Raw genomic sequence first — 23,942 nt, forward strand, 5'->3', positions numbered from 1 at the left:
CCTGGTTCAATTCTCCAGGACCCATGTATGCCAGATGCACAAGGTGGCACATGTGTCTGGAGTTCATTTGCAGTGGCTGGAGGCCCCGGTGTGCCCATTCTGTCTTTCTTTCTCTCTCTCTCGTCTCTTTCTCTCTCTCAAATAAATAAATTATATATATATATGTATATATATATATATACATATATATATGTATGTATGTATGTATATGTATATATATATATTTTTTTTTTTGGTTTTCTGAGGTAGGGTCTCACTGTAGCCCAGGCTGACCTGGAATTCACTCTGGAGTCTCAGGATGGCCTCGAACTCACGGCGATCCTCCTACCTCTGCCTCCCGAGTGCTGGGATTAAAGGCGTGTGCCACCACGCCCGGCTGTAAAATATATTTTTAAAAGAGAGAGAGAATTGGCAGGTCAGGGCCTCAACCACTGAAATCAAACTCCAGATGCTTGTGCCACCTAGTGGTCATGTGTGACCTTGTGCTCGCCTGGTGCGGGGGGAAGTGGGGAGAGGGTGCTGGCTGTGGGTCGGAGGTGAGATACGTTCATCACAAGACCATCTGGGCAAGAGGACGCTCATAGGGAGAGCACAGGGAGACGGGAGGGCCTGTCCAGTGCTGGCTTGAGCGGGCCCCCGGGAGTAGACAGGATGCAGGACTCAACATGAGCCCATGGGTGCACACAGATCAGTAACCTGAAGGGCTCAGGTGGGTCAGGGGTCCCCTGCAGACAGCTCGGCCACCCTGACCTCCAGCAGAGACCTCAGGATGAACTACACAGCATCCCTAGGTGGGGTCTGAACCACCTACACAGTCCAAGCTTAGGTAGGGTTGACAAGAGCCTGTTCTGGGGGAGAGGGGTTCTGCGAAATGGACCTGTCTGGATGCCTGAGGACCCTGGTTGAGGGGCTGCAGCTTGGAAGGGCCAAGCCCCCCGATGCCTGTGGTGACGGGCTCTGCTGAGGGAAAACTAGCCCTTTCAAGGGAGGAAAATTCTACCAGCTTCCCCAGGAGCAGAGCACTGGGTCTCATGGCTGAACTGGCGAACTACACAGGCTCCCCTCCCCCACCCCCACCTGAAGAGGAGCAGAGAAGGGCGGCGCTGGGAACTGGGGCCTGGCGTTGAAGGGTTCATGTCCCCCCTTCTCCCCCCTTCCCTCCCCTGCACTGTATCACTGTGTGGCCTTGGGCAAGTGGATTGGCTTCTCTGAGCTCTAATTTCCTCCTTCATTTATAGAACGGGGCTCACACAGGGCTACTGGGAAGATGGAATGAGGATGCAGAAAATACTTGGCAAATTTTGTGCCTTCCAGGAAAGTGCTCCAAACAAGAAGGCAGAGCCCCCCCCCCCCCCCCCACCACCTTCTCCCCTCCCTGTGTTCAGCAGAGAGATTGGCGTTTCTGACCTGGGCTTGGCCAATCTGGGGACATGGCCACTCCCCTGCCGCAGGCTCCCGCACTCACCTTGTCTTAACCTTTGGGGTTTTCTCCCCATGTGTATTTATTTTTCTCTTTTTACCAGCAGCAGAAAATTACCCTTGCGCTGGCTGGCATTGTCCATCACAGAAATAAGCACTGTGGACGTAATTATAAAACGCCAACGTGGAATGTGCTTTGCTGCGGATGCAGTGTTGGGCAAGCCCAAGGAGATGCCAGACCCCAGCAACCTGCCCTGGCCTTGTGCTGCCCCCATGGGTTGACCATGGGGACGGGAACTGATCGTGGGAACAGGTGCTGGTCACGGGGACAGACCTGACCACAGGGACGGGCACTAACCTTGGAGACAGGTGCTCACGACGGAGACAGGCTCAAAGCATGGGGACAGAGACGGGTGCTGATCACAAAGATAGATGTTGACCAGGGGAACAGATGCTGACCAAAGGGATGAGTGCTGACCACAGGAATAGGCGCTGGCTGCAAGGTCAGGTGCTGACCGTGAGCAACGGGCGGGGACCGTGGGGACAGGCACTGCCCACGGGGACAGACGGTGATCTGCTTCAGCTCCTCTGGGGCTGCAGGAATGCCATGAGAGAAGCAGAGTCACCCTGGACCCAAGGCCTGGACATCCACAGGGCACACAGCGTCGTCCCCCCCCCCGCCCCGGGCTCCTGGCTCCCGAGTGCCCAGCCAACGGCTGTCTTGCAGATCTGGGCTTCCTGCCCCAGAACCTTCTACAGACCAGACCAGCCTCCGTGAGCAGCTTTCCCACCATGGAGCCCGTTCTGCGTCGTACCTCCTCATACTGTGCAGGTTCTGCTGTTTATAGATCTTTTTTCCTTCCTTCCTTTCTTTCTTTTCTTTTCTTTTTTTTTTTTTTTTTTTTTTTTTTGGTTTTTCGAGGTAGGGTCTCACTCTAGCCCAGGCTGACCTGGAATTCACTATGGAGCCTCAGGGTGGCCTCGAACTCATGGCGATCTTCCCACCTCTGCCTCCTGAGTGCTGGGATTAAAGGCGTGCACCAACATGCCCGGCTTTGCTTCCTATTCTTAAGAGAGAGAGAGAGAGAAAGACCGAGAGAGACAAAAGTAAATAAGGACACAGGATCAATCAAGTTATGTGTCCTTCCTAAGATCAAATGGCAGCACTACTTGGCTATTTGGCACCTCGAGGGACACAGGGGTCCCCTGCAGGAACGTCCATGTGCTCATTGCCTCATGCTCTTGGGAGGAATATCACGGTGGTGTGTGACAGAGGCCGTTCCTTACTTGCTGGCACACGGGACATAGAAAGCATGTAAGGAAGAAGCAGGGATAATGTGTCCCCAGGACCAGCCTGAGGTAACCTACTTCCTCCAGCCCCACCCCTAATGTTTTCACAACCTTCCATCCGGGGAAACAAGCACTCAACACATGAGCCCATGGAGATGCTTCGTACTGAATCCATGATGGGATTTTGGGTGATGAGTGCCTGCCTGGCAGGGATATGGTCACCCCGCAAGAGAGTGATCCATCACTTCATGCTGCCCGCAGATGCCAGAGGCGATCCAGGACCCCGCTAGCCTTTGGCACATCTAGTCCGTCTGACCCCACACTGAGCTGAGGGACTCCAAGGCCAGAGGTGCGAGGACTCTCCAGTGAGCCCAGGGTGGAGCGCTAACCCCAGCTGGAGGTCATGAAGGATAAGGGCAGATAAAGCAGGCAGGGGAGCAGCCGTGAGCCAGGAGAGGGAAGGAAGGATGGGCCAGCTGGTTCCCAGGAGCTCACCACAAACTCCCCAGGCCTCAGTTGCTCCAGACAAGGGGATCCCAGAGATCCTTCCTGTTCTGAAAGTACAAGTGCAATTCCACAGCCGCCCCCCCCCCGAGATATGAAGGGCCGGTCCCCAGGTCCACATGGAACCTTCTTCCCACAGGTAGCTGCGGACTCTCCTCTTTTGTCTGCCCCCTCTCCCTTGACTTTTCCTTTTCCTCATTTTCCTCTTCACTCATTTTTTAGGGGGTGGAAAGGTGCTGCCAGGTACCCGACATGAGGTGTGTCGCGGAGCCTAGCAGGTAGTGGCCCACCTTGCGGTCACCCCAACCCTTTCGTCGAGCAGAAGCTTGAGAGTGTGTTATTTGGCTCCAGAGCAGCCTGATGGTGACAATGGCCTGGAGCGGGAACCTCTGCCCCACACCGTCCGTCCCCTGCCAGGAGGCTCCCTGGCTTGATCATCCATCGCTTCTTTCCAGGACAGGGTACAGTAATACCATGTGCCATCTGCTGGAAGACCTGCAGAGCCCCCATGCCCTTCCTCTTTGTCCTTTCCTGGAAAGAGACAGTGAAGGCTGTCACGAGAGGGAATTTTGGTCTCCTCTTCCCAGGAATACTCAGGCTCTACCCTCTTTTTTAAGATTTATTTTATTCATTTGCAAGAGAGTCAGAGAGAGAGAGAGAATGGGTGCACCAGGGCCTCCAGCCAATGCAAACGAACTCCAGAGGCGTGTGCGCCCCCTTGCGCATCTGGCTAATGTGGGTCCTGGGGAATCGAGCCTCGAACCGGGGTCCTTAGGGTTCACAGGCAAGCTCTTAACCGCTAAGGCATTCCTCCAGCCCCTCAGGCTCTACTTTCTTCTGGACCGATCCTCCTCTTGACTTAGAGGTAGCCAGGGCTGTGGCAAGTGACACGGGTCTCAAAACAAGCTCAGTCCTCTTTTGAACCAATCGCCTTCAGTGAACGGCAGACCCTTGTTGTAGGGTCCTCAGCGTCCCTGTCTGTCTATCACCTGGCGCGCCCATTCTCTCTCTCCCCCTCTATCTGTCTTTCTCTCTGTGTCTGTCGCTCTCAAATAAATAAATAAATAAAAGAAAGGGGAAGCTGTGTGTTCAATAAATGGCAGTAGCGGTTGTCTTGAGGAGCAGCTTGGACTAGGGCGGGGGGAAGCCACTGAGAACCCAGCCTTGGCTTAGAGAGGAAGTTCTGTGGTGGGGTGGGTATCTTCCCCTGTACGCGCTCAGCGTGCACCCGGGGTAGGCATGAGCAAGTCTGAGCCCCACTGGGGCTATAGTGGGCCAGAGGTCTGTGCACAGTCTCCAAGACCATAGCTGTGGGGACGTTGAGTGGAAGTCGGGCAGAAGAGGTAGTGCCCTGAAAGCTGGCAGTCCCCCCAGAACCGCCGGAAATGGCATCTTTATGAATAGGCCCATTTTCTGGTTAACTAAGATCTTAATTCTTTGGGTATAAACATATTTTTCATTTCATTCATTTGGGATAGAAATATATTATTCATCTCTCTGCCTTCCGGAACTGAATATACGGAACACGCATTAGCTTTCTCATGAAAATTCAGGTTTATTATAGAGAACGTAGAATTTAATAGATTTCATAGAATCTGGGAGCTTTAAAAAAAGGGACCTCAGAAAATATTGAGTAGAAAGGCATTAAAATGTATTTTTAGCTGCAGAGCCTTTTATCCACATTTGATCTTACAGAGAAGCCCTGAGCATAGAGCAGGTGTCAGTGAGCCCCAAGGTCAGCCAGGCCTGTCCTGCGTGGCACCCGGGGGCCGGAAGCAGCTGGCTAGTTCCAGGACAGTGGTCTGGGAAGGGACCAGAGGTCTAACCTGTGACAGTGACAGGACAGAGTGTATGCTGATTATTGCAAGAGGGGAGGAGAGGAGGGAGGGAGGCAGGGAGAGAGGAAAGGAGGGAAAGAAAGAAAGAAGGAAGGAAGGAAGGAAGGAAGGAAGGGAAGGGAAGGGAAGGGAAGGGAAGGGAAGGGAAGGGAAGGGAAGGGAAGGGAAGGGAAGGGAAGGGAAGGGAAGGGAAGGGAAGGGAAGGGAAGGAGGAAGGGGAGGGGAGGGGAGGGGAGGGGAGGGGAGGGGAGGGGAGGGGAGGGAAGGGGAGGGAAGGGAAGGAAGGGAAGGGAAAGGAAGGGAAGGGAAGGGAAAGGAAGGGAAAGGAAGGGAAGGGAAGGGAAGGGAAGGGAAGGAGGAAGGGAAGGGGAGGGGAGGGGAGGGGAGGGGAGGGGAGGGGAGGGGAGGGGAGGGGAGGGGAGGGGAGGGGAGGGGAGGGGAGGGGAGGAAGGAAGGGAAGGGAAGGGAAGGGAAGGGAAGGGAAGGGAAGGGAAGGGAAGGGAAGGGAAGGGAAGGGAAGGGAAGGGAAGGGAAGGGAAGGGAAGGGAAGGGAAGGGAAGGGAAGGGAAAGGAAGGGAAGGGAAGGGAAAGGAAGGGAAAGGAAGGGAAGGGAAGGGAAGGGAAGGGAAGGGAAGGGAAGGGAAGGGAAGGGAAGGGAAGGGAAGGGAAGGGAAGGGAAGGGAAGGGAAGGGAAGGGAAGGGAAGGGAAGGGAAGGGAAGGGAAAGGAAGGGAAAGGAAGGGAAAGGAAGGGAAAGGAAGGGAAGGAGGAAGGAAGGGAGAGAGGGAGGAAGGAGGAGAGGGAGGGAGAAAGGAAGGGAGGAAGGGAGGGAGGGAGGGAGGGAAGAAGGAAGGGAGGAAGGAAGGAAGGAAGGGAGGGAGGGAGAGAGGAAGGAAGGAAGGAGGTGAATCTTTAGTCTTACAGTCATGTCAGCTATGAAATAGAAGCCAACCATCCCAAATTCACTCACAGAACTCCCGGAGAAGAGGATGAGGAGGAGACCTTACTAGGAGCCTGGAAGACAGGCTCAGGGAGTGGAGAACCTAGCTTGATCGAATCCAGTGAGACCTTGCTGACCTACGTGCCTCCAGGCACCTCTGCTGGGGCACTGGAATTGTATGGGAGTGGAACAGGTTGCCCAGGACCCTTTCTTGGGGTGCTCAGGAGCCTCCATGGGTCCAGCAGTAGCACCCTCTCTGGTTCAGCAGTCACAGCTTCTTGTTTCCCCACCACAGGCAACAGACAACGACGTGGGCACCTTCGGGGAAGTTAACTACTTCTTCAGTGACGACCCTGACAGGTGAGCTCCTGCCCGGGCCCCTTGGCAGCGGCTTCCGGCCATTTACAAGGTCCAGCAAACTACCTGGTGTGCTCTAGGCAGATGCTGGCCTGGGGCTCGGACATGGTCTGGGGGGTCAGAGCGCATGAGCCCGGGTGCCAGCCTCGTGTTGATCGCGACTCAGTTTGGCCTAGCCGCTGCGAAACAGGGGCTTCTGTGACTCTCCGCCTTTGGCAATGGAGAAGGGTGCATCCGTGAGACTTCGGGAGCTGTCCCCTCCGCCACCAGCAGCTACAGCTGACATTTGAGAGATCTGACTGTGCCAGGTGCTTTGTCATGTGTTACATGCGTGGACTTGGGTCATCCTTACAACCAAAGGATGGAGTGACTCAGTGTCCAGCGCTCAACACTTCCTGTTTTACGGAGTGGGAAACTCCAGCTCACCAAGGCTAAGTTTCTTTTACCCAAATCGGTGGGTGTCAGAACCAGGCTTCTGTCTGTGGTCTTCACTATCAGGACACACCCCTCCCCTAGTAGGAGTGGCTCTCAGTGGGCAGCACACTCTAGTGGGTTATTGACCTCACTGCCTGACCTGTGTGACCTGGCCCGTTAGGATGACATGTTCCTGAAGTCGCTCTGGGCCATCTCTTTGCCTTGTGTTCAATTCATCGGGAGCCCAGGGGGAGGTCTGTCATTTTCACATGATCAAAGGCCCCCGTGGGATTCACAGCACGGGTCTACCGCTCAACATGAACGGTCTGATGCATCTGGAAGCCTGACCGTTTGAGGAAGGCAGTGGCTGTCAGGATGCGTGGCCAGCCCGCTGTCGCTGTGAACGATCGAGGAGACCGAGGCCCTGTTAAGCATGTCACTGACACGGCCACTCAGTGACAGAAACCTCCATGTGGGCAACAAGACGTGGTCGTGGCTGGATGCATGGGGCAGTTTGGCTGTTGGGAGACTGTGTGGATGGGATTTCTCATCATCTCGGGTTGCTCATTGCGTGGGCCCAGGGCTTCCCCGACCCTGAGCTGGGACCTTCCAGACATGGTGGCTGGCTGGCGTCTGTGAAGCAGGCAGGACGTACACATGTCCCCACTGACAGGAGCTGCTAGAGGAGACATCTAGGGACAGTTGGAGGGGTGTGTCCCCTGGCTTCCGCTGATCCCAGAGTATGCTCAGGCTGCAAGAGGACCCACCACCCCTTCCCTTTGTGGTTCACCTGGCTACCTTTTGAAAGCATTTTGTCTCAAACCCACTGGATGATAGAATTTACACCCTGCAATTCTCCAATATCCAAGCATGCCCGGTGAGCCGGGGTCCTTGCTCATACCGAGGGGCCTGTCACCCCTGTGGCCCCTCTGGCCCCAGAAGTCCCCACAGTCACTCACCTCCTTCCTGCTTAGACGCCAGCATCCTTCCCCCCTTCCTCCCGACCTGGTGCAGGTTCTCGCTGGACAAGGACACGGGGCTGATGGTGCTGATTGCGCGGCTGGACTATGAGCTCATCCAGCGCTTCACCTTGACTGTCATCGCCCGGGACGGGGGCGGCGAGGAGACCACAGGCCGGGTCAGGGTCAACGTGCTGGATGTCAACGACAACGTGCCTACCTTCCAGAAGGACGCCTATGTGGGAGCCCTGAGGGAGAATGAGCCCTCGGTCACTCAGCTGGTGCGGCTGCGGGTAAGCCCTCCCCCAGCAAGCCTGACGCTTTGTTGTTGTTGGGGTTTTTGTTTGTTTGTTTGTTTTTTAATTGGTTTTTCAAGGTAGGCTCTCACTCCAGCTCAGGCTGATCTGGAATTCACTATGTAGTCTCAGGGTGGCCTCAAATTCACAGCAATCCTCCTGCCTCTGCCTCCTGAATGTTGGGATTAAAGGTGTGCACTACCACGTCCGGCAGGCACATTTATTCACCTTGTCCTTACCTGTGTGTGTTCTTTCTGACCTCCACCCCCCACACTGGAAGCTGGGGCGGCGGGTGATTATTTTCCATCTACAAGACAAGGGTCAAATTCTTATTCTGTGTCGACGTCCTCCTGTCCATGAGGACCAAGTGGGGACACATACATTGTGCCTATCTTTTTTTTTTTTATTTTATTTATTTACTTGAGAGAGAGAGAAAGAGAGAGAATGGGTGCACCAGGGCATCCAGCTGCTGTAAATGAATTCCAGATGCATGCGCCCACCTTGTGCATCTGGCCTAAGTGGGTCCTGGAGAATCGAACCAGGATCCTTTGGTTTTGCAGGCATATGCCTTAACTGCTAAGCTATCTCTCCAGCCCCATTGTGTCTATTTTATCTCAGCTTTCTTTCTTTTTATTTTATTGGTTTTTCGAGGTAGGGTCTCGCTCGAGCCCGGGCTAACCTGGAATTCACTGTGTAGTCTCAGGGTGGCCTCGAACAAACTCATGGCGATACCCCCCCCCCCCCCGACCCCGCGCAAACAAGGGTTGTTGAGAGGGATTCGCGTCTCCTGCCAGCCTCCTCTGGTGCCAGGCCCTGTCTGCTCTGTTTCTTCCAGGCCACGGATGAGGACTCCCCTCCTAACAACCAGATCACCTACAGCATCGTCAACGCCTCCGCTTTCGGCAGCTACTTTGACATCAGCGTGTACGAGGGCTACGGAGGTGAGAGTGGGGCGGGGCCGGACTGGGGCTGCAGCGGGGAAAAGGGTCACTGGGCTCCATGCGCTTGAAGCTTTTTGTCCAGGGGTGGGGCCGCACTCCATCTACCCCACACCCTGCACTCCTCAGCGAGCTGCCTGGCCCCAGGAGGCGGGAGCAGCGTGTGTGGCCAGAGGTCACCCTTCTCCAGGGCCTTCATGTGTCTCTCACCAGCCAGACCTCTGGTCTGGGTGTCAGGCCCACTGGCGGCCATTGAAGGTGTACCGGAAGTCCGTCGTGACCAGGAGTCCACGGGGCAGGCTGTTTGAGTGTCCCTGTCCCTTCGCAAGCCCTAGCCTTGCCTTCCCTGAGAACGTGATCTTGATCTAAAGAAGTGGGCCTTATCCTGCCTCCGCAGTGACCAGTGTGGCACATCAAGCAGCCGCTGGACCAAGAGGCTCCAGGCCTTCAAGGCAGAGCTGCCCACCACGCAGGCTTTGTCCAAGGGGATCTCTGAAGCGCCGGGCGTTGAACTCTGCTTATGGGGGTCTCTCTTCCTATCCCATCAGTGATCAGTGTGAGCCGGCCCCTGGATTACGAACGGATACCCAACGGGCTGATATACCTAACAGTCATGGCCAAGGATGCTGGCAACCCCCCTCTCAACAGCACTGTCCCCGTCACCATTGAGGTGTTTGTAAGTACCCTGGGGTGCTGATGAATGCTGCTCAGAGTTCCTGGGGCCCCTGCCTGGACCCAGTGGTGTAGGACTGTGTTCCCCACGTCTCTGACTGTTCCCGTAACTCAGACTGTCCCCAAAATGCCTCTCGCAGGTGTCTGCCACCGCTGTATCTGTCTACGTGGCCAGGGTCTTGGAGTTCAGGGAAACATGGATTGAACGGGTCACCCTTTGGGGAGCAGGGCTGAGAGGAAGGAGGAGATAATGGGAGACCCCTTCCTCCGTGACCACCTTCTGTGCAAAATAAGTGGAATGATGGGGAGGTCATCAACTGACTCTCTTCCTCTCCCCCCATGTTCCTCTCTCCCTTTTTGTTCTTCCTTTTCCTGGTCTTCTGAAGACTTAAAGGGGTCTGAGCGCAGCCCACTGCCTGTCTGACGTGAATATCAAACACACCTTAGCTCTTCCCTGTCTGAAATTATCAGTCCCCGAATCCATCTGCACGCCGCCTCATTTGCCTCGTGCCGCTCTCCCAACCGTGCCGGGGACACAGAGCGTGGAGTGACAGCAAGGGCCTACGGGTGTCTCCCTCCCGGGACCCCCACTGACCTAAGCACACACCAGCATGCCCCCCTCCTCATCCACAGTAGAGGGCGAGCGCATGTGGGTGGCAGTCAGTGCATTGCCGGCTTTGGCTTTGGAGGATTAACTCGGGCCGTCAGCTGGGAGAGACGGCGATGGTGTGACACAAACTCGGGAAAGCCTTCCCCAGATCCGGCCTGCTGGCTGGCCTTCCTGCCACCACCAGCTTCAGACATCCCTGGGAGCAGCCCCATGCCAGTCTTTAATCCTCTTGGTCCTCTCTTCCCAAGACCAAGGTCAAGGCCAGCTCCGAAGCAGAAAAAGCCCTGGTCAGGGTAGGAGGTCTTAGTCCTGACTGACCAGGGTGAGGCATGGGTAACAGGAAGTTGGGGCAATTCGTAGGAGAGCCCTCTGGGTGGGCAGGTGAGAGTAAGACTTCGGGGAGGCTTTGTAGAGCTGGGGACAATGTCAGGAAGTACAGAGAGTTGGGGGGCTTGTGATAAGGAGTGGCAGCCCCCAACTGGCCTGTCTTGAACCCGCCACCTGACTTAGCGCACCGAGGGACACCAAAGAAACAAACTACATTCCCCGTGACCGTGAGCCCCATGTAGATGGCGGGTGAGTGTGTAATCCCAGCACCTGGTAGGCAGAGACAGGAGGGTCCCCAGGGCAAGCTGGGCATCTAAACTAGCTCAATTCCTGAGCTCTGGGCTCGGGAGCCGCATGATCGCACCTCAGTAAAACACAGAGGACAGTGATTGAGGAAGACGCTGGGTACCCACCTCTAATCTCCACATACGTGTGCCCCCACACGCATACACCTACACGTCCCACGTACACAGGCAAAACCCAAGCAAACAGATGTGCAGCTTTGCCCTGATGGGGCAGAGGCTATAGCTTCTTGTCAGCCCCGGGTGGTGGTGACTGGGGACTGTCGTTCCGTCCGGTTGGGGAACCACATTAGGAGAGGCAAGGCTATCCAACACCCTGCCCTCACGACTGCTTGAAATCCAAACCCTTCCCCAAGTGCGGCTCAGTTAAGAAAGGGACCTAGAAGGGGCTCGTCTCTCTCTCTCTCTCTCTCTCTCTCTCTCTCTCTCTCTCTCTCTCTTAATTTTGTGGGAGAGAGAATGAGCACTCCAAAGCCTTCAGCCTCTGGGAAAGAACTCCAGATGCACACGCCCCCTTGTGCACACGTACGTCATTGCACGCTTGCGTCACTGCATCTGGCTTACATGGGACCTGGAGGCTCGAACACGCGTTCTTAGGCTTTGCAGGCAGGCGCCTTAACCGCTAAACCATCTCTCCAGCCTGGCTCTTCTCTCTCTCTTTTTTTTAAATTTTTATTAACATTTTCCATGATTATAAAAAAAATCCCATGGTAATTCCCACCCTCCCCACCCCCACACTTTCCCCTTTGAAATTCCATTCTCCATCATATTACCTCCCCATTACAATCATTGTACTTACATATATACAATATCAACCTATTAAGTACCCTCCTCCCTTCCTTTCTCTTCCTTTTACGTCTCCTTTTTAACTTACTGGCCTCTGCTACTAAGTATTTTCATTCTCACGCAGAAGCCCAGTCATCTGTAACCAGGATCCACATACGAGGGAGAACATGTGGCGCTTGGCTTTCTGGGCCTGGGTTACCTCACTTAGTATAATCCTTCCGGCTCTTCTCTTTTGGCTTTGACCTCTCCAGGAGAGCAGAGCAAACAGGAAGTCCGAGGCCAAGGATCAGGCAGACCTGTTCCCACTGCTAAATTGAAAAGAGTGGCTGACAGCTGCTTGCCCTGATCGCTGTGTGCTGCGTAGGTGGGCCCCAGCAGAGCAGAGGGACTCGACTGTCACGTTCTCCCAGCTCTGTCTGATGGGCCCGCGGGGGCCTGCTCCAGCTCCTCCGAGTGACAGCCGGAGTGGCTGGCCACAAAGTCAGGTAGCACTGCTTGTTGCTTGAGAGCGCCAGCTCCGGCTGGTTCCCGGGCAGGGCTTCTGGACAGCACAGTCACTCGCGGCTAAGGACCGCACTTGAAAAGGTCACCGCCTCCGGGGTGATTTTGCATGTGGGTGATTTTTAAGTAGCTGTCACTCGGCGAAGGCGCCTCCGCCCTCTACCAGAAGGATTTTCTCTCAAGTGAAGCAAACAGACAAGGGAAGCGGGCAGCAGAGCTGCTGGCGCTCTTCCCACACCTCTTGGATTCAAACAGAGGTCCAGGGAGTATGGGACCGAGAGGAGCAAGTGAGAGGGGACAGGTGATCCCTTTTCATCCACTGCTTGTTGGTTTTTAATAAAGAAGTCAAACTCGGTTTGTAGATTTCCCATTAGGGGACAATCAGCTTTTATAGAGGGAACCACTGAATTAGAACTAATAGCGAATGCGGCGCCAGGATCCGGGGAAATATCACCGCTAATAAGTTTCTGCCTCGTGCTCTGTCACTGACATTCCCAGCGACGTTTCGTGCAGCCGAGCAGAAGCCTCGGGGTGTATGTGGGAAACATGTCCCCACGCCAGGGGCAAGGGAGAGGCCCAGGCGGCCCATAGGGGAGTCAGACATCAGTCGAACCCTAAGGAGAGAAACAGGTCATTATGAGCCCATGTGTGGACCAGAGGGGGAACAAGTTGGGAATCAGAGCATGTTACCTTCTAGGTGCCCACTACCATGACAGTCTGGGAGTTTTATAGTCCCAAGGGGTGGACACCTGGACAGCATGGACTTGTCTCTCTCCTGCTTTCTTTTTCCTTTTTTTTTTTTTTTAAAAAATTTATTTGTTTTGGTTTTTGGAGGTAGGGTCTCACTCTGGCCCAGGCTGACCTAGAACTCACTATGTAGTCTCAGGGTGGCCTTGAACTCATGACGATCCTCCTACCTCTGCCTCCCGTGTGCTGGGATTAAAGGTGTGCACCACCATGCCCTGCTTTAAATATTCTATTTATTTATTTGAGAGAGAGAAAGAAGGGGGGGGAGAGGCAGAGAGAATGGGCGTGCCAGGGCCCCCACCCACCGCAAACAAACTGCAGGTGCATGTGCCCTCCTGTGCCTCTGGCTTCCATGGGTCTCGGGGAATCAAACCTAAGTCCTTAGGCTTCGCAGGCAAACGCCTTAACTGCTCAGCCACTTCCCCAGCCCCTCTCTCCTGCTTTCTAAGAGAGAGGGGAGACTATAGCAAAGACATGGGCCAGTGCAGGCTCTGTCCCCCAGAAGAGCCCCCAGTTCCATGAGCTAGCTAAGGTCCTGAAGTGGGGCCCGCTGAGCTGCACTGTGGCGTGAGATTGCGGGGGGGGGGCGGGGGAGGGCTGGCTCAGCTCCACACTGTGCTCTTGAGATGCAGCCAGGAGCTCACTGCTGAGGGGCCAGAGAGGCTTCCTTGAAGAGGGCAGCAGGGAGGAATTTGTGGTGAGTGATTGCAAAAGCAGCTGGCGAGAGCGAGAGTCTCCAAGGCAAGAAGGCGCCTCTGATTGCAGAGTTCAAGGGGCGCGCAGCATGGAGGCGCAGCAGGCCGCACCTGGTGCTGGTTCCCCCAAGACGGGGCCCTGCCTCTGCTTGGCTTCACCCTTCAGCCAAGCGATCGCACTCATCCCCAGAGGAGGGAGTGCTTTAGAACTAAGAGGTGCCAGGCTTCAAGCTAGGTTAGCATTGGGGGGAGAGGGCGGTGGGAAGCTATTGTGCATGTATGTGAAAATTACGTGACAGCCGGCCCAGGGTAGGAGTCTGGGCCTTGGGAATAACCAGACACTCTACCTACCTCTATGTACCTCAACATCTTTGGGGTTAGATGCTCCTTTATTTCCTTCTTCTAACCGGGCCTCTAGAACCTTCCGCCATGCTCTTAGCTGAGCTTGGAGGGAAGGTCAAGTGTGGGCTTCCTTTGCATGGGAGCAGATGAGCTGAAGGCGGGAGTGCTGAGTCAGCTTGGAGCTCAGCTGGAAGACTGGGCGGGAAGCAGGGATATGAGAAGTGTAGGCAAGCTGACCGCTGCCATCGCACGGTCTCCATCTCCGGGTACCTTGCCCCTCCTTCCCAACCACTGCGCCTCTCTCCAAGGCCTGGCCCACCTTGAATGTGACCTGCCAGAGGAACTCCCTGACCCTAGGGATACCCCACCTGCCGCCACCTTGGACATCTGGCCAGGCTGCCCACCTGACACCTGCAATCCCTCTGCTTCTCCCCCAGGATGAGAATGACAACCCTCCCTCCTTCAGCAAGCCCGCCTACTTCGTGTCTGTGGTGGAGAACATCGTGGCAGGTACGGGCGCGGGCGGGGGCACAGGGCACCAAGGCAGGCAGACAGCAGGCTTCGTGTGTACGTTCCGGGAGGCCTGTGGTCTCTCTGTTTGCCTCCCAGACCGAGCACCCCATGACAAGTCAGGAGAGTCTTGGGAGACATCTGGTTATTGCCAGCCTACAGCTACAGAGCACCAACCACGTGCAGCCCCTCCACTGGGCACTGGGTCGCCTTTACCTGAGGCCAAGCTAGGGGGAAGAGAATGGTGACAATTATTTATTTATTTGAGAGAGAAAGAGAGAGAATATGGGTGCGCCAGGGCCTCTTGCCACTGCAAAGTACAGACACATCCACCACCTTGTGCATCTGGCTTTACGTGGGTCCTGGGGAACTGAACCTGGGTCCTTTGGCTTTGCCAGCAAGCACCTTAACTGCTAAGCCATCTGTCCAGCCCAATGATGATGATTTTTTTTTAGTTTTTTTTTTAATTTTTATTTATTTATTTGAGAGTGACACAGAGAGAGAGAAAGAGGCAGATAGAGTGAGAGAGCGAGAGAGAGAGAGAGAGAGAGAGAGAGAGAGAGAGAGAGAGAGAGAGAATGGGCACGCCAGAGCTTCCAGCCGCTACAAAAGAACTCCAGACACGTGCGCCCCCTTGTGCATCTGGCTAACATGGGTCCTAGGGAATTGAGCCTTGAATCAAGGTCCCTAGGCTTCACAGGCAAGTGCTTAACCGTTAAGCCATCTCTCTAGCCCGATGATGATTTTTAAATTACACATTCTGTATTAGCATCTTGAGTGAGGAGAGTTCTGAACTGTAAACCCACAAGACAAGTACCAGAAGCCACAGTTTCCAAAGGGGTAGCTTTGAAGGATGGCCTTGGACCGTGTTTCTATGTGAGCAGAGGGACAGAAAGTCCACCCTGGGCCAGACTTGTAGCCCCATGGCCACCTACTGCAGAGTCAGGCTCCAGAGCTCCAGCTCTGGGCAGACTGCCACTCCACCTTCCCCGAGAGTATGCTGTCCTCGTAGGGATATCACCATGTTAGGGACTGCTGGGCCCTGGAGGACCTGGCCACAGCTGGGTTTGCCATATCTGGAGTTCGGGATAGGCTTCCACATGCCAGGGCCTCCTAGAAGGAGCCTTCGGGAACCTCTCTGGTATCTGATGAGTGACTTGGGTCCAGGCTGCCCTTCCCCAGGCTAAGTGTCCTGTGTCATCTAGAGAATATCGCTGCTAAAGAGCCCCTAGCATTCCCCACCTTGCCTGGTGCTCTGCCCAGGAGAGGGGCCTTAACCACGATACCCACTTCTCCCAAATGTCATGTTCTTGGAATCAACAAACTACATTAGGGGCTGCATCCCTGTACCCTTGCTCGAGACAGGATGACATGTCAGATGTGAGACACGCCCCCCTCCCCGTCATCTGTAAGGGACCCCGTGACCTTCCCGGTCCCTGCCCTTCCCAGGGACTGCGGGTCACGTGGCACCTGCCTGTGTGCTTTTCCGGAGGAACTTCCCCAGCAGCCCCCCAGGATAGACGATAGATCCCTGTCGACGTTCTTCAGAGAAAGCATTAGAGCATTCGCAGTGGGTGAGGACCTGGGAGCCAGCGCTCACCACCCTTAACTCCACACAGCCGCAGGCGTGGCGGGGGCGGGGGGGGGCTGCGGTCCAGAGCCTGGATGGGCATGGCCTCAGGATAAGCCACTTGTGGGGGGGGGGTCTTGCCAGGGCTGTGGGGAAAGCTGAGCCCCTCTCCCCGCCCCACACATACACCTAGACTTCAGCTACATAAAAATGCAGGTGAAGACCAAAGTCTTCACTGCGCAAGAACGAGAAAATAAAAACCCTTATAAACTCCCCTCTGAACGAGAGAAAGCAAGACTGAAATTGGATGGAGTAAGTGTGGAATATAATCGAACATGAAGCTCTGTCTCTCTGGACTCGACATAAAAGCTGCTCAGTCTGCGTGAGTTTGATCCAGAGGCACGCTGGGCAGGGTGCGGCAGCTGGGTGCTGTCTGAGGCAGGACCAGGTAGGGAAGAGAAGGGGGGGGCCCGGATAGTCTAGCTGTGGCCTTGCTGCCATTGAGATGGGAGTCCACACTTAGCTGTGAAGCACCGCAACCAGCAGGCTCTTCACCTCCCTGAGGTCTGGTTGCTGGATGGTCTCAGGTCGCAGATCCAAGGGCCAAGAATGAGCAAACTGGGCTGGAGAGATGGCTTAGTGGCTAAGGAGCTTGCTTGCGAAGCCTAAGGACCCAGGTTCGATTCCCCAGTACCCATGTTAGCCAGATGCACAAGGGGGCACACATGTCTGGAGTTCGTTTGCAGTGGCTGGAGGCCCTGGTGTGCCCATTCTCTCTCTCTCTCTCCCTCTTTCTCTGTCAAATAAATAAATAAATAAAAATTAAAATATACTCCCCCCACCCCAAAAAAAAAACAAACAGATCCAAGGGTCAAGAATGAGCAAAGTGGGCTGGAAAGATGACTTAGTGGTTAAGGAGCTTGCTTGCGAAGCCTAAGGACCCACGTTTGATTCCCCAGGACCCACCTAAGCCAGATGCACAAGGTGGCGCATGAGCCTGGAGTTCATTTTCAGTGGCTAAAGGCCCTGGTGTGCCCATTCTCTCCTCCCCACCCCCATTCCCTCTTTCCCTCTTAAATAAATGAATGAGAACTTTTAACAAATGGGCAAACTTCTGCCCCTTCGTCTTCCCCAAGGAGCCACAGTACTCTTCCTGAATGCCACGGACCTGGACTGCTCGCGGGAGTTCGGCCAGGAGTCCATCATCTACTCCTTGGAGGGCTCCTCACAATTCCGCATCAACGCCCGCTCCGGTGAGTCCCGGCTCCACTGTTTCCCACCAGCCAGGGGCTGCAGTCTCCTCCCTTGTCCCCAGGAGTAAGCTCACCTTGAGCACCCACTTTCACCTTGAGCACCCACTTTTACCCTGAGGCATTCGCAAGAGTGTTGACCCCCAATCTCTCCATGAATGTATCTGCCCTTTTGTGTTTAATGCACGGGCTACGTTTCAACCAGGTGACTCACCCACATCACTCTTTAGGGACATGTGTCCGCCCCCCTCCCCAAGTGTCACCCCCTTGCACTGCTCACCTGGGTGAATCCTGCCTCTTTGTGTGCACCTGAGTGGCCCAGAGGCTGTTGTGTGGATTAGACGAGGAATTTTAAGGTGCACATGTAGAATAAGCCCAGAGGAAGTGTAAAGCAAAATTACTACCATTATTTTCTTTTGTATATTCACCCCATGGGAGGGGGGGGCACCTGCAGCTCCCTGCTCATCTCTCTGCGTGCCTCCCCTCAGCGCTGTCCTCCTCTGAGCTGAGGGGGAACCACAGCAGAAAGAACGAGAACCCGGGCCTGAAGGGAACGGGTGCCCACGTGGTAGTTCAGACATCGCTGAGCAGGGGCTGCTCTGAGCCAGGTGCTGCGCTCAGTGTTGGGGTGTGAGAGGAGCGAGACCTCATGGGGTCCAGGCTGGCCTCGTGGGCGTACAAGGACCCACTTCCAAAGGGCCTAAGGGAACTCTACATGCCGACAAGCCTGCCCAGGACTCTCGGCGTCTCAGGACAGCAGAAGCACAGAGCCCGTGTTCAGTAGCTGCCCTTTCTCGGGATGATTCTGGGCCCAGCTCCCTTCTTTTTTTTATTTTATTTTATTTTATTTTATTTATTTATTTGAGAGCGACAGACACAGAGAGAAAGGCAGATAGAGGGAGAGAGAGAGAATGGGCGCGCCAGGGCTTCCAGCCTCTGCAAACGAACTCCAGACACGTGCGCCCCCTTGTGCATCTGGCTAACGTGGCACCTGGGGAACCGAGCCTCGAACCGGGGTCCTTAGGCTTCACAAGCAAGCGCTTCCAGCTCCCTTCTCGGTTGTACCTACCCAAATGCTACAAGAAAGAAAAAAAGAAAGTACAGGGGACATGGTGCCCCAGGGAGAGCTAGCAAACCAAACTAGAAGGGACATCCATTACTGTTAGCCACAGTCCATCTGCCAGAGCGGACAAGAGGCCCACCATAGGCAAGTGCCTTAACCGCCGAGCCACCTCTCCAGCCCTTTAAGACCCACTAGATGGTTACCAACAAGCCTGGGGAACAAGGCCCTTGTCTATCCCGGGCAGAGAACAGGAACTCCAGGGACACTAGCCGTCTCCAACACAGGGAGGCAGCCGCCCGGCAGGGCATTAGACCTTCCTGTTCTCCATACCTCCAGGCTCAAAGTTGGCCTTTGATCTCACCTTTGTCCCCTTACCCTTGGAACTTTGGGAACAGAGGACTAGAACTTCTATGCACATAGATGCAGGGCCACCATGCACCTCTCCTTCCATTTTGGAAAAAAGAATCCTCTTCCTGCTCTTTGGAGTATCCTCCTTGGTGAGCCAGGTTTCCAGAAAGTTCGGAGCAGCAGGCATGCTCAGAATCTGTGTGTGATGGGTTCTATGAGCCCCAAAGACGCTGAAATACTGCCGTCCCTTATGAAACACAAAATGTCATCGTGTTTGCACGTAGCTCCCGAGCATCATCCGGTGTCCTTAAGTCGTCTGAGAACTCTTCCTGCGATGTATGTACGGGCTATAGGAAAGCTGCTGTCACTGCTGGGGATCCAGCTCAGCGAGTGGAGCGCGTCCCTCCAACACGTGAAGCTCTGGGGTTAATCCGCGGCGCCGTACAAACCACTGCTGTGGAGCAGGCATGCAATCCCAGCACTTGGGAGGATCTGGAGTTCAAGAAGGGTCACTTTTGGCCACATAGAGTTTGAGGGGGCTGGAGAGATGGCTCAGCTGTTACGACTCTTGCCTGCAAAGCCAAGGGGCCCAAGTTCAATCCCCCAGAACCCATATAAGCCAGATGCACAAGGTGGTACATGCATCTAGAGTCCAGTTGCAGTGGCTGGAGGCCCTGGCACACTCACACACAAAAGTTGTTTTTTTTTTTTTTTTAAAGAGTTTGAGGTCAGCCTGGGCTATAATGGAAAAACAAGTCGCCAGACACAGTGGTTCATGCCTTTAGTCCCAGTACTTGGGAGGCTGAAGTAGGATGATTGCTGTGCGTTCAAGGCTAGCTTGGGCAACAGCATGAGTTCCAATCACGTTGGAGTAGAGTGATACCTTTCCTCAAAGCAAAAATAAGAATAAAACAACAAAGTCATGATTGTTATAACAGAAAGCTCTGTATTATGAAGGAAATAATGACAGGAACAAAACATCTGAAACTGTTCAGTTCCGATGCACTTTTTTTTTTCTTTTTTGGTTTTTCAAGACAGGGTCTCGTTCTAGACTTGGCTGACCTGGAACTCACTATGTAGTCTCAGGCTGGCCTCAAACTCACAGCACAGCGATCCTCCTACCTTGGCCACCCAAGTGTTTGGATTAAAGGTGTGCACCATGATGCCTGGCTAGTTGCACTTTTAGAAACATTATTTTTCCATGCAGAATTGAATCAGCAGATGTGGAACCTCGGATGGGGTCCCAGTGTTGCTAATTAATATGAGAGAACCAAGAGCCCGGTGCTGTCCTTTGTTCTCTGACCAGCACCGCCTCATTCCCCCTCCAGCATCATCCTCACTTGAGGAAACTGAGGCACAGGCAAGACTAAGCACTTGCTTGAGGACCCTCACAGCCTGACCTGCTGACCCCAGAGCCCAAATGTTAGAGCCACATCCCACCGCCCACATGAAGGTGGCTCAGAGCCACCCCTGTCCTACCTCGGCAGGGCTCCAGCCTGACCCCAAGACAGTTTTAACAGTCTCCCCCCATCTCCCCACCACTAACCAGCTCCAAGGGTGGAATATCTTCCTCCAGGGTCCCTTTTGGTCACAAAAGCCAGGCCTGCCACACAAAGGTGCCCTTAATTGAATCTAATTTCCCAGACAGGAAAAGCCATCTATCATGTAGACAAGTTCATGTTTAAAACTTTTTAGAGATTAATTTCCCCTGCACCCTTTCAATTAATTGATACCAGCCCAGTGGGGACTGTGGCTCAGTAGAACTCGGCCAGTATTTGGCCCTGACCTGGGCACCACTGTTGCCTTGTCTCCCAACCCGGGCTCCCTACTCCAGTCAGGACAGACAAGTGGTACAGGAAGGGGAATGTCAGGGTGAAAGGGGGGTGTCTCTGGGACCAGCTAGCCCAGAACCCTTGTTTTTAAAAAAACATTTTATTTTAATTGCAGGTAGAGGGGGAGAGAGAAAAAGGGGGGGCATGCCAGAGCCTCTAGCCACCGCAGACAACCTCCAGATGCATGTGCCACTGTGTGTATCTGGCTTATGTGGGTACTGAGGAATCAAACTCAGGTCCTGAGGCTTTGCAGGCGAGCACCTTAACCACAGAGCTATCTCTCTAGCCCCAGAACCCTTTTTTCCCCAATTTTTTTAATGAGAGAGAGAATTGGCTCACAAGGGCCTCCAGCCACTGCCATCAAACTCCAGACACGTGCATTGTCTTATATGCATGTGTGACCTTGTGCATGTGGCTTATGTGGGATCTGGAGAGTTGAACATGGATCCTTAGGCTGTGCAGGCAAGCACCTTAGCCACTAAGCTGTCTCTCTAGTCCCACAACCCCCTTTCTATGGTGAAAGAAATCAAGCACCAAGTCATGCAGCTCAGACAATGGGGATAAAAAGATGAAAAGCCCATAGTTCCTGTCCCGCTGCGAGAACTCCCAGATCCCACTGGGAGGAAGTGATCATTTTCTGAGCATCAGGAGTTTTACCCGTGTTTCCTCCATCTTGACAACAACCGTGATTAGATTAGGCATAGTGAGCTCCACTTTGCAGATGAGAAAACCAAGGCTCAAAGAAGTTCAGTCTCTTTCCCAAGGTCATATGTCTGAGTGGGGGAGCATAGTCAGAATTCACATCTGGGTCTCTGTTCTCAAAGTGGGGGCTGGGGTTGTGGCCTGGCTATAATGAGGTACCCAGATCTGCTCCCCCGACTCTCAGCTACTCCCAAGAGCCAACTGACTGTGCCCCACTCTGGATGCTCCCATGTGGAAGGCCACCGAGTCAGTGGCTTGATAGGGGTCCTGGTGAGAATAGTCACACCACTGAAATCAGCAAATGCCTTCTTCTTTGGGGGAGCCAGTTGTCAATCGTTTTCCACTAGGAGGTCACCAAGGTGGATCCAGTATTCCAGTGATGCCTAAATACAAAGAAAGGCCAAAACCAGCTGGCTCTTTTTTTTTTTTATTTTAATTTTTTTATTTTTTATGTTTTGAGAGCGACAGACTCAGAGAGAAAGACAGATAGAGGGAGAGAGAGAGAATGGGCGCGCCAGGGCTTCCAGCCACTGCAAACGAACTCCAGACACGTGCGCCCCCTTGTGCATCTGGCTAACGTGGGACCTGGGGAACCGAGCCTTGAACCGGGGTCCTTAGGCTTCACAGGCAAGCGCTTAACCACTAAGCCATCTCTCCAGCCCCAGCTGGCTCTTTTTAAATGTTTCTATTTGACAGGAGAGCTTGTGCACACGCTAACCCTTTCAACGAGGGAAGACGAAGAGGGCCCGGTGGGGAAAGTGCCTGCCACGGGACCATCACAACCTGAGTTTCAGTCCTGGCACCCACGTAAAATGTAGGGTGCAGCGCTGTGTGCCTGTAACCCCAGCACTGGGAGGTGGAGACAGGAAGCCCCGGGGGCCACTGGCTTAGCTGGTGTAGTTCCAGATTGAGTGACAGACCCTGCCTCACCCACCAATGGATGAACGCATAATGAAGATGGGGCGCTGCCTCAAAGAATAGGGTGGAGGACTGGAGAGATGGCTTAGTGCTTAAGCGCTTGCCTGTGAAGCCTAAGGACCCCGGTTCGAGGCTCGATTCTCCAGGACCCACATTAGCCAGATGCACAAGGAGGCGCACGCATCTGGAGTTCGTTTGCAGTGTCTGGAGGCCCTGGTGCGCCAATTCCCTCTCTCTCTCTCTCTCTCTCTCTCTCTCTCTCTCTCTCTGTAGCTCTCAAATAAATAAATAAAACAAAACAAAATGTTTTAAAAAAAAGAATAGGGTAGAGAGCAACTGAGAGAGATTCCCGTCAACCTCTGGCCTATACATGCATGCCCAAACACACGCACATGTGCCCGCACACATGTGAACGTACATACACACACAAAACACTTTCAAGGTGGTAGTTATGCCACTCATGGGGGGGATGAGAAGTTGTTTTATGACTGTTAGTTCCCAGCGCAGCCTAGGCTCAGTGCCCAGGACTGCCACAAGCGGGGGCATGTGTGAACCCCAGCCTGGCGTTTCTCCTTCCTGTCACTGTTTCCTGGGACTAAGTGCTCGGGGCCTTTCTAAGGCTTCCATGACATAAGTCTATCCATCCCACAGTAGCCCCGTGTTCCTCTAATTAGCCCCTTGTGAACACAAGTGGGACAACTGAGGCATGGGGAACCTAAGTGACTCATTCCAGGTAATAAAGCCAGCAAGACGATATCCAAGCCACAGCCCCTGTGTGGCCAAATCCGGAGCCAAATGGCCCCAGCATTGGCCTCGATAGCCCACATCTGCAAAGAGCTCCTCACGGGGGGCTGTTGTCCAGCCCCGGGGGAACCCTCCAAGACACGTGTGCTCTCCTCCAGTGAGCACAGTCTCAGACCCCCGAGGGGTCCACAGTGAACGGCCATCACCACGGCTTACAAAAACACACCTCTTTGTACACTTCTTTGCACACACACCTCTTTGCACACTTCTTCCTCTCCGGCCTGCCCCCACCTTCCCCCTCGCTCACCCTTCTCTCCGGCAGGTGAGCTCACCACCACATCTCTGCTTGACCGAGAGACCAAGTCTGAATACATCCTCATCGTCCGTGCCGTGGATGGGGGCGTGGGCCACAACCAGAAAACCGGCATCGCCACTGTGAGTCCCCTCCCTCCCCCCCCACCTCGGTCCCACTGTCTAGGTCACTCTGGTCAGGCCTCAAAACACCATGTCCTGAGCCAGGACAATATACTCTGAGAGTGGAGTGAGGTGGCCTCCGTCCAGGACGGCCGTGGTAGAAGAAAGGCCTTGCCACCAGGGACCCGAGGTGCTTGGGGGAGCCCAGTGGAACACGTCTGCTCTACCTCTTAAAGCCCAGATGAATAGAGCCCATAGGTCCTTCCTGCCCTCTGGGACATCTGCTAAGCAGAACCTAGGATTTCTTCTAGGAAGATCCACCGGCCCAAGAAGCAGGGCCCTGCAGAGTCTGTGGGGGCTAGACACCATCTACCCCAACACCTGTGGTTCTAAGAGACGACTCCAAGGTTCCCCGTCATGTCATGGTCATGAAGACCGAAGGCTTAGAGCCACACTGAGACTTGATCACTCAGGGGAGGAGCCTCAGAGAGGAAGGTGCTGGAGAGAGGAGCCTGGAGGCCCTGAGGGAAGTCCTGTGGCAGAAGGGAATGGGGCCTAGGAGAGCGCAAGCAAGGGCTCCAGCCACCTCCTACCTTGGGCTCTCTCTGAGGACCCCTCTCCTTGCCTCACTCCATGGTCCTTGCCAGGCCACAGG

At 54.4% G+C, this 23,942-nt stretch overlaps 1 protein-coding gene across 1 annotated transcript in view; it reads left to right on the plus strand.

Annotated features, from left to right (window-relative positions):
• Window positions 1-23,942, plus strand: part of Cdh23 (cadherin related 23) — a 402,602-nt gene that overhangs the window by 246,803 nt on the left and 131,857 nt on the right. Inside the window, exons 14-20 of the mRNA XM_045137514.1 lie at window positions 6,286-6,350; window positions 7,776-8,013; window positions 8,852-8,957; window positions 9,503-9,630; window positions 14,374-14,446; window positions 17,153-17,269; window positions 23,196-23,308. Coding sequence (XP_044993449.1) covers window positions 6,286-6,350; window positions 7,776-8,013; window positions 8,852-8,957; window positions 9,503-9,630; window positions 14,374-14,446; window positions 17,153-17,269; window positions 23,196-23,308 — 840 coding nt within the window. The remainder of the gene's footprint in view (window positions 1-6,285; window positions 6,351-7,775; window positions 8,014-8,851; window positions 8,958-9,502; window positions 9,631-14,373; window positions 14,447-17,152; window positions 17,270-23,195; window positions 23,309-23,942) is intronic.

The sequence above is a fragment of the Jaculus jaculus genome, chromosome 18 (genome assembly GCF_020740685.1).
Source record: "Jaculus jaculus isolate mJacJac1 chromosome 18, mJacJac1.mat.Y.cur, whole genome shotgun sequence".
In the NCBI taxonomy this organism is placed as follows: domain Eukaryota; kingdom Metazoa; phylum Chordata; class Mammalia; order Rodentia; family Dipodidae; genus Jaculus; species Jaculus jaculus.